The sequence below is a fragment of the Cebus imitator genome, unplaced genomic scaffold (genome assembly GCF_001604975.1).
Source record: "Cebus imitator isolate Cc_AM_T3 unplaced genomic scaffold, Cebus_imitator-1.0 Scaffold11, whole genome shotgun sequence".
Lineage (NCBI taxonomy): Eukaryota > Metazoa > Chordata > Mammalia > Primates > Cebidae > Cebus > Cebus imitator.
This window is the reverse complement of record NW_016107326.1, coordinates 10,136,671-10,146,924: the sequence shown is the minus strand read 5'-3', so window position 1 is coordinate 10,146,924 and position 10,254 is coordinate 10,136,671. Positions and strand designations below refer to the sequence as shown.

At 55.4% G+C, this 10,254-nt stretch overlaps 1 protein-coding gene across 1 annotated transcript in view; it reads left to right on the top strand.

Moving 5' to 3' along the window:
* The first annotated feature begins 4,719 nt into the window (after positions 1-4,719).
* The window catches only part of ZCCHC24 (zinc finger CCHC-type containing 24), a 64,144-nt gene continuing 58,609 nt past the window's right edge, over positions 4,720-10,254 (top strand). Inside the window, exon 1 of the mRNA XM_017496906.2 lies at positions 4,720-5,145. Coding sequence (XP_017352395.1) covers positions 4,900-5,145 — 246 coding nt within the window. The 5' untranslated portion in view covers positions 4,720-4,899. The remainder of the gene's footprint in view (positions 5,146-10,254) is intronic.

Here is a 10,254-nt window from a genome sequence, read left to right as displayed (position 1 = left end):
GTGGGAAGATTTAATGCACTAGGAAATGGTCCAGAGGAGGAGACTCAACTTGCCAGTGTCACGCAGCCCAGGAAGTGACAGCCTCCAAAGCTCCAGGCACTTTCCATAACTCAGAACCTGCAAAGAGCCGTAGGCTGAGTTTAAGATTCAAGGACCTACCCACCCTCTGCTGCTCAAGATAATCTTAAAGGCTGCTCAGGAGCCTGAGGGTGGGGCCTGGAGTGGTCAGGCTGCCCTCATGGTTTTACCATCTGTGCATTGCACAGAGATGTAGGGGGCTATCGGGGGCTGAAATCTGGTTAGTGTAAACAGCAGGGCTGCATCCATGGAAGGAGAAGGTAGTGTGTGTGTGTGTGTGTGTGTGTACGTAAAGGTGCCTTGAAACACAGATTTCAGCCCACTGGGCTGAAATGGCAGCAATTACTATGGCAAAAGCAGCAATTACTTTTGCACCAACCTAATAATTCTACACAGTCACCATAAGGATTAGAGAGTGGCCTGAAAGGGTGGATTTATAAAGTCAGCATGGCAAATAATTTGCATCTTCAGGGCCAATTCCAGCGTCTCATTAGTGGTGACATGGGGTGCTGTATTGAGCAGGAACCTGAAATCTTGCCTGGGAAGGGGATCTGCACTCAGCAAAGTCTGTCCTGGGTGGGGGATGGGACGGTGGTGCCTGTAAGGGGAGTGTTTGCCATTTTGCCATCTCTGCTGTAAACTGACACCTTCTGTGTCAACACACAGTCCAAAGGAACCCAGTGCCCAGCCCTGGCCTAGAGGAGAGGCAAATCTTAGCTTTGCCAGTGTGTGCTTTGCTGTTTATTCCTGACACATGGAGTGTGGGAGAGTTGAAGAGGATTTGGGGTTCCTTCGCAGGATAAATCACCATGGGGTGTTTTTTTACAGAAATAAGAAGCATCGATATGCACAGGATTGTGACGCTCCATCTTCATCCCCTGCTCATCTCTTCTTGCCTCCTGGGCCCAATTTGAAGGCTGACTCCCTCATAAAGATCAACTGCTTCCGCTTCCTGCCCAGGTTTCTCTGGCTTCTCTGAGCTCAGAGCTCTTGGTTTGAAGCTCCACCAAATCTTATCAGACCTGTTACCTGAGTAACTTTAGGAGCAGACTTTTTCTTACTTGTCCCCTCCTGCCCGCATTTCTCCAGATAAACTGAATATGACTGCTATTGAAATAATCAATGTCACCCTCCACTCCTGCATGACTGCCTCCTCACTCAAAGAACAGCAAAGCTCCTTCCTGTTTGCATCCTCCCTGGATTCTGTCAGTCACTGTAGAAGTTGGTAAGGATGGGATCAACATTCCCACTTGACACCTGGAAAAATTGAGGTTTATAGAGAGGGCAGGCCTAGCCAAGGACACTGGGCCAGGTTTCTTTCCTCCAAATCCTGTATTCACCCCACTGACCCATTCTAGAGACCCATTCTGGTGGCTGGAGCCACCAGATAGGAAGGGGACACAGATATGGGCCTCACCTGGGCACTCCTTCCTTCTTTCTGGTCTGAGGACAGTACATGGGGCCAGAGCTGCCACATCTGGATGCTGCCACATTGGGATCAATGAAGAGAGAACTAGGAGGTAGCAGCAGTGGGTTAGGAGAAGGTGACTGAGCACTCAGGTTTACTGAATGACCCTGGGATGATTCTTCCCTTCTCTGGGCCATGGTACCTCCTCCTCTGTAAAGTGAGGGCTTCGAACCTCTGACATTTTAAATGCAGGGCTCCTTAGTGTGCACATGTTAGGGTGAGGAGGTGCAGAGTTTGGCCATGGCCCAGTCTTCTGGCCTGGTACCTGGGCCTCTGATACCCATCTGGCCACTCACACCTATCACCCTCTCCCACAGTACGTGTTGTCCCAGGGGATCCTGGAGCATGCATTCCCAGCAGCTGGCTGAGGGCTGACCTTATGTCAATCAGTTGCCATCCAGGCAAACTGCCCATAGGGTGCTCATATTTATTAATCACCTGCTAGGTACAGAGCCCACATGTTGAGCAGGTTTCCGGTGGGCAAGGAGAGGGAGAAAAGTACAAAACCAACGAAGCATTCAGACTTCAAAGAGGAGCAAAATCTGAGCATCCATCCATCCACCCATCCATCCATCTCTCCATCCATCCATCCATCCATCTCTCCATCCATCCACCCATCCATCCATCCATCCATCCATCCATCCCTCCATCCATCCACCCATCCATCCATCCATCCATCCATCCATCTCTCCATCCATCCACCCATCCATCCATCCATCCATCCATCCATCCATCCATCTCTCCATTCATCCATCCACCCACCCATCCATCCATCCATCCATCCATCCATCCATCTCTCCACCCATTCATCCAATCATCAACCCAGCAACAATTTCCTGATTATCCACTATCCATGCTCCAGGCTCTGGGTAGAAACTGTGTCTGGGAGAAAGAGGCAGAGGCCATCAGTGTGGTCACCGGGTGTGATAAACACCCTCTTGGCATCAAATCACTCTGAAGGACACAGGAAAGGGCCAGAGGTTTCTCTAAGCAGGTGTCGGATTCCTAGTTATGTCCCCTCCCTGAACAGCAGTTTTCTTTATAAAATCTAGGGAAGGTCTTTATCAGTGCTTCCAAATTCTACCTCCACCCTTAGACACCCAAAGACAGTAGCAGAGTTCCTGAGATAATACCAACTATTTCTTTTCAGGAGGACAGTTTCACTCTGCTGCCCAGGCTGGAATGCAGTGGCATGATCTCAGCTGACTACAGCCTGAGATCATGGGCTCCTGGGCTCAAGTGATCCTCCCGTCTCTGCCTCCTGAGTAACTGGGACCACAGGCATGCGCCACCATGCCCAGCTAATTTTTGTGTTTTTTGTAGAGATGAGGTTTTGCCATGTTCTCAAGGCTGGTCTGGAACTCCCGGGCTCAAGCAATCTGTCCGCTTTGGCCTCCCAAGGTGCTGGGATTACAGGTGAGCCACCATGCCCAGCCCCAAATATTTCTAAGAATAAAATGGTTATCACATGTATTTGCCACAACTGTATACCTACTCTTCAAACAAATAGATTTAATACTGTTTAAATATATAAAGGCTACTGTATAGATGTGTTCTTGATGAATGAAAATATTAAGATGTGATTGATATATGTGCTGTCCTTTGTATTAATAACTGCAAATTGATAGACAAGATGGAGGTCGGAGATCCAAGGGGCTCTTGAGGTTGGTGAGAAAGGGCAGCATTCGGTCATCACTGAGGCCTTTCTGGTGCGAGCGTCCATAGATGTGCATAGGTGCCCTGCAGGTGACCGGAGTAACTCGGTGAGTGGGTGGCAGGAAGAGCTGTCCTTTATGGAGTGTCTTCCGTTTACCAAGCCCAAGCTGGGAAGCACACAAACGTCCCCGGCGGCGGGAGGGTCACTGCTCCCATTTTACAGAGGAGAAAGCAGGCTTGCTCGCAGAGGTTAGGCATCACGCACAGGTCACTCCGCTGGACGGTGGCCGAGCTGGCACTCAACTCTGGGCGGAATGGCTCCAGAGCCAGACTGAAGGTGGGAGAGGTGACTCAATCCCAGCCAGGCGGTGAGCTCCTCTGGGCCAGGTCCCGGGCGCTGCGCAGCGAAGCACCCCGAGAAGGAGACGGTAAAGGCCTCGGAGCTTCTTGGGGCGTCCGGCGGAGACGGAGGCGGGGGTCCCTCCAGGCAGTCTTGGACTAGCTGAGTTGTCCCAGGGAGATGGGTGACAGCCGCTTTCCCGAGCTCCCCCGGCCCAGGCTGGGGTCCTGGCGACTCGCCAAGGCACCAGGGCGGGCGGCTCCAGCCGGGGCGAGAAGAGGGGCGAGAAGCCAGGCGGGCCCAGAGCAGAAATAGGAGAAGGGAGAGGGGGAGGGGGCGGGGAGCCTTTCCTGGGGCAGGAACCCGGGCCCCCCTCGGCGCAGCCGGCCCGCAGAGTGATTCTGCAGATGGAAGGAATTAAGTAGGAGGGGAGGGTCTGACGGTGATAGCGAGAGGAGGGGGTTAGAAATGTGTGTCTGTGTCCGCGCGTCCGAGAGAGGAGGGGGAGAGACGGAGAGAAACATCAGACAGACGGAAATAGAAGAGAGGAGACAAGAGAGAGAAAGAGTGAGAGAAAGAGAGAGAGAAGGGGACACACACACACACACACGCGCACACACACACACACGGAGCGCGCCGCACAGAACCACGACTGACACAAGAGACACTAGTCTAAGAGAAAGAGAAAGAAGGAGTATAGAAAGGACGGAAAACAGGAAAGGAAAAGTGAGTGAAAATTAAATAATTGCGGAGGATTTGGACAGAACAAGCCAGAAGAGAACTGACAGCAGAGGGAGACGAGATTGATTAGGCCGGGGCCGCCCTGAGCTCGCTACAGCTCAGGGAGCTGGGTTGGCGGGGCCGGGGCGAGGCGGGGCTTGGGCGGGGCGGTCCATATGCAGATAAGCCTCAGTCCCCTCTCGCCCCGCCCCTGACGGATTTTATTAAACGAGACAGCCAATCCGGGGCGAGGACGGTGCCAGGCGGGGCGGGGGGTGGGCGGGGAATCGTCGACCCCACCCCCGGAGCCTCCGCCGGAGGGGCCCGCAGGGAGGCAGATAGCGGATCGCCGGGCGGGGCGGGACGCAATGGGCGGGGCGGAGGGGGCGGGGCCAAAAGTTTCCTGCCCAACTTTCGCTGCCTCCTTCCACCGCCCGCGCGCGCCGGGGCTGCAGTCGGGGGGAGGCGGCGGCGGTGGCAGCGGCTGGGGGCAGCGCTCGGGGCGCAGGGCGCGGGGCGATCGCCGTCGGGGCTCGGGAGGCGGGCAGTGGGCGCAGGCTCCCCGGTGCCCGCCCCTCCGCTGCGGAGGGGGGGCGCGAGCGGGCGGCCGGGGAGGGGCCGGCACCGCCGCCGCAAAATGAGCCTGCTGTCGGCCATCGACACGAGCGCCGCCTCGGTGTACCAGCCCGCCCAGCTGCTCAACTGGGTCTACCTGTCGCTGCAGGACACGCACCAGGCTAGCGCCTTCGATGCCTTCCGGCCCGAGCCTACCGCCGGCGCCGCGCCCCCGGAGCTGGCCTTCGGCAAAGGCCGCCCGGAGCAGCTGGGCTCGCCCCTGCACTCCAGCTATCTCAACAGCTTCTTCCAGCTGCAGCGCGGAGAGGTGGGTGCCCCCGCGCGCCCCAGCCTACCGCCCCCCGCGGCGGACCGTTCCCTGTTGCACCCGCACTTCCTGGCCTGGCGCAGCCCGGCTCCGCATTGCCCGGCCCGGCTTGGCTTGGCTTCGCTCAACTCTGCCAAACTCGCCGCCCGAAGTCCCCGGGGTGCCGGGAGCGCGTCACCTCCCGGCTGAGCCCGGGCTGGAGCAGCGCAGGCCGGGGCGGGGCTCTCCCGCCCCCTCTCCCAGCCCGGGCAGCCCTTCTCCAAGGGGTTGGGGGAGGGAGTTGAGGAGGGTTTGTCTCCGGATTCTGTCCAGACAGCTGGGGTGCGGCCTGGGCGGGGAGCCCCTTCCAAGTGTCCTCACGTCCAACCCTGTCCTCGTTCTGGACACGGCGGGCTGGGACCGAGAGTGCAGATTCTGTTCGGAGCTCCTCTGGAAGGGCCTAAAATCTCTCCTCCGACCTCTGTCGTCCCCGACCCGAAGGGCACCCTGGAGAGCAGTGACTGCCCAGAGGGCTTCTCCTGCTGTTCTCACACGGGGACCCCAGTTACGTCCCCCAGCTGCTGGCCCTCCCTCAGCCACATAGGAAGTGGTTTCTGAGGGCTTGACCCCACAGACTGCGCTGTCCCCAGCCCTCCCAGCCTGGAAGGAAATGAAAGGGAAATCCTCTTGAGCTCTGGAGAGGGGGGCTAGAAACGGGGAGAGGTTCCAGCTGCCCAGCGCCTTCTGCAGAAACCTGGGCCGTCTGTGTTGCATAGTCTGCCTGTTTGGTAGATTCAGTTACAAAGTCGACTGGGCAGCGCTTCTTTGCCAGCAAGATAAATACACAGATCGCCACCACCTCCCAGCCCCTTTTGAGGAGTCTCCAGGGCCTGCCCAGATGCCACTCCTCTCCGTAGGCTGGACTCCTCCCCTCCCTCCATTTACTCCTGCCTCATTTGAGAATTTCAGACACCCATCTGTGGCCTTCACTCCTTCCCCTTGTGGGGGCTTCCTCTGCAAAGATGCAAGAGGTATGTTATGGGGAGGACACACATGGGGGTCACTTTCTTTCCAAACCTGGGCACACCTGTGAGTTTGAGGAGAGTCAGGGTCCGGAATGGGTTGGGGAAGAAAGCCTATGTATGCAAGGGTGTGCTGGAGATGAGCGAGGGAGGCAGAGGGTCACCCTTGAATTCAACTCTGACATTATTTACTGGGGCAACCATGGACATATAAAATGCTGGCCTAAGGCCAACACTACCCAGGCTGACCTGTTGACCTGTGTGGGTAGAACAGGCATGGGAGGGTGCTGGGCAAGAGGAGGAAGATGAGTCTTGGTGCCAGGCAAAAGCATTTGTATGCCAAAGCTCTTTGTAAACTGTAAAGCATTCTCTCCACATGAGGAATTGTTCTTGGCTGGAAATCTTTCTTTCTTTCTTGTAAGAGACTTTTCTGCCTCTTCAGTGAACTGGCTTCAGGTGACCAGTGACTTTGGAGGACTATTTGTGGGGCGTTTCTTCAGTGCATGCGTCTTTTCAGTTGTTTGTTCTCTTACCAAACATTTGTTGTGCTCTGGCCAGGCTCTGGCGACTCATAGCCACAGGCTAGTGGGGACTACAGATGAGTAAACAGACAAGGTGATATAGGGTGTGAATGGTGGGTGATTTGATGGGGGCACTTGTGGGAGCCCCAAGGGAGCTTCTCACCCTGGAAGAAGGGTGAACATGACCCACAGGTCAAGTGTGGACCCCTAATCAGCCTTGTCCAGCCTCCCTCTGCTCCTCCCACCATGGTGGCCTTGTTCCCCATCTGTGGTCTCCCCTGACAGGAGTTTGGGGCCATCGAGAGTACCCTATGGGAATAGGATATCGTGCTGCTTTTGAAGATTTCTGGCATCCAGGATCCCAACTGGAGCTCAATGAGACCTGCCTTCTGTTCATTGCTATGTACCTCAGTTTCCCCATGAAGGGACGCAGTGTGGACGGAGCAGGAAAAGGTTATACCGTATCGTGCAGTGGTGGGGCAGAGTCTTTCATGACCTGGCTTCAGGGAACCCTGTCTCTCTCTGGGCCTCAGCTTACCCATCTGTTACATTTAGTCTCTGCTATGCCCAGGATGGTATATCTATAGTGTCCGAGACCTGTTCAAACAAGAGAGGGCTGGGGGAGGCAAGAGGGTCTTCTCTGATGTTCACAGGCCAGTGGCTTCCTCGGAGGTGATGGAGGCCTGTGCCTGCTGACTTCCAGAAGGCTCTCTTGGCTTCAGGCTCACTCATCCTCACCCCCCACCCACTTTGCCTCTTAAACCCTCTCAAAGCCTCAGCTGTGTTCCTGGGGACGGGCCTTTCCTGCACCCAGGGCTTAGCTGGTGACCTAATATGGCTCCAAAATAGCAACTGGCTGAGAAGGCAAGAAAAAACAACCCCCACCTCAATGCCACCAAGGGGCTGGTCAGAGAGGAAGCAAGTTGTGTGTGGGCCGGAGGGGACTCTTCGGAGGGACCCAGGGGGCCCAGGAGCATCGCCATTCTGTGCGAGGCCTGGCAGGCCCGGTGGCACTGCCTGTGGATGTGACTTGCATGCTGACCACTGACCACGGCCTGTCTACGCCAGCCCCTGTGCCAAGAGCCCACCCCCTCCTGCACCACCCCCAGGCTGCTCCCACCACAATAGCAAAACCGCATGAATGCAGCTGGGATTTGGGGGGGGGTGAGGACAAGGGGGCACAGAAGCCTATTGTGCCCCTGGAACCTCAGCTCTGGAAGCTGAAGATAAGCCAACGGTTCTGAGTGGCACACTGGCCCTGAGAGCAGAGAGAGAGATGGCAGAGTTCACACCAGAGTTCCTGGTGCAAGAGCAAGCACCAGGAGGTGACTTGGATTCTTGTGGGGACTTCCCAGCTTGTAGTGAGGGTGCCAGGCCAAAGCTGTCACAGGCACCTGGCACAGTTTCTTAAAAGGCCTCTGGGTCTAAAATCTAGGCCCTGTGAAACCCAGTTTCAAAAACCTGATCTATGACAACAATGATACATTTTTGGAAAGGGAATCCTAAGGCCCTTAGCTGAGCCCCTTCTCTCTCTCCAGATACACAAGGAAGGCAGTTCTGAGATGGAGTGGGGGCTGGGATCCATGGGGTCTTCTCTGCCAAGTCTTGTTTGAAATTTCAATTCACAGCCGTGAAGGGGCTGTGAACGTCGTCTCTGGAAAAGCTGAGTTACCTCTGTGAAGATTACCTCTTGGGCCCCTTGGAGGGCTGCCCAGAGCCCCTCCTAGGTAGTCCCTGTGCCCCCCAACCCCAGAGGAGATGTGGCTGTCTCACTCCATTCAGGTTGAATTCTTAGAGCAGCTGTTCTCTTTCCCTCTTTCTCCAGGGACAGAGGTAGCTGGGAGCTGTGGCTACTGTCAAGAGACCCCTACTTTGTGAATGTTGGGGGAAGGACTTTGGGGTCAAATACATTTGGAAGACACAGTGTCCTGCCTTTCCCTTGGAGACACACAATGCCCACCATCACAGTAAAGGCTCTGAGAAGTCCTGCAGTGCAAAACCTGTTCACCTGTCTTCAGCCTGACAGTTCCCACACCTAGTTGAGCAGAGAACATTTTTGGCTCAGGACACCCGCCAGTGTTCTTTCAAACATCTCCAGGCCCAGGGATGCTCCTTCCTGAGAGACCTCTCCATTGTGGGATAGTTCCAACATTTAGGAAGCTCTTCCTGGAGCACTGTCCTCTGCATCCATGAACCTCCTCTTTGCTGCGCAGGTCTACCCACTGGAGGTTTGTCATGAGGCTTAACAGATGGCCTTTCCCTGGGCCACAGCCCTTCTTTACGGACACAGCCCTTCTGTTACTCCCTTAGAGGAGTAACTATGGTGTCCTGCTTTAAAAGGCCCCAGACTTGACAGTTTTCCATGAGTTTGGATGTGTCACCTGTGCCCTCAACAGGTGGGAAAGAGCCCACGGGCTGCCTGACCAGTGTGGATGTGGGGAACAAAGCCCCATTTCTGCCCAAAGATAGGAGGTGCCTATGGTCGAGAGTGGACTTAAGGAGCTCGAGTGTGTTCTCAGCAGCCTTTGTGGTCTGTGTGTGTTTAGGGGGCCACCCCTGGGCCTGGAAGAAATGGTCATTCTATTCCAGCCCAGAGTTTGGGAGGATGCTCCCAGCTCTCTTGGCCACCCCTGGGAAGCTAAAGTGTGAGTCAGGCAAGGAAGACCGTCATTTGAGAAGCTGTTGGCTGAGGCAGCCTGACCATCCCTCTTGCATGGGCTCAGAGGGAAGACCACACCTCGTGGACCTTCTGAGTCAGGTGGGTGGGAGGAAAGCAAATGGCATTAGTAATCAGTAAGTAGCAGTGGCAGGGAGCCAGGTGCTGTCACTATCCAGAGGAGGGCTTGGGGAAGAGATGGCCCTTATGGAACAGTTCCTGGGTCTTGAGTGGTGCTCAATTCATGGTGTCTCTTTCCTCATAGCTCCCATTTTTTATTTTTATTTTTATTTTTTTTTGCAGAAGAGAGCACAGAGGCCTGGCAGGTCACCCAGCCAGTCAGTGGGAGAGCTAGGTCTAGAATTCCTCTGTGTTCTAGCTATGAGTCGCCTCTTTGATCCGTCCTGCAGTTGGTCCCCAGGCTTGCCCTTCCCTGGATCAGCCTCTGGGTCCCAATGAGGACAGGCAGCAATCCGTCTGGACAGGGGCATCCTATCAAGCCTCAACACCTCCGACATTTTGTCCTTGATCCCCAAACTTTCTGGAGTTGCGGGGTACTGGTCATGGGTACCAGATTTCCTATCATGTCCCTGTTCCAACCCCGCATGGGGGCATGGGTCCAAGGCTGCCTGGTTTAGGAGAAGCAGAGAAGATGGGGCTGAGCCCCTCCTCCTGCTTCTGCACCCGTCCCCTCGCCTGTGTGCAGCATCCCCATCGTCTGGATGGGGAAGCTAAGGCTTTTCTAAAGGAAGATGATGCATTCAGGGAATCAGTGGCAGAACCAGGACTCCAGCCTAGGTCTCAGGTTCTCGATCTGTTCTGTGTGTCTGTGCGTGTGTGTGTGTGTGTTTGTGTGAGTTTGTGTGTGTGTGTCTGTGTGTGTGTTTGTGTGTGTTTTTGTGTGTTTGTGTTTGTGTATCTGTGTGTGTGT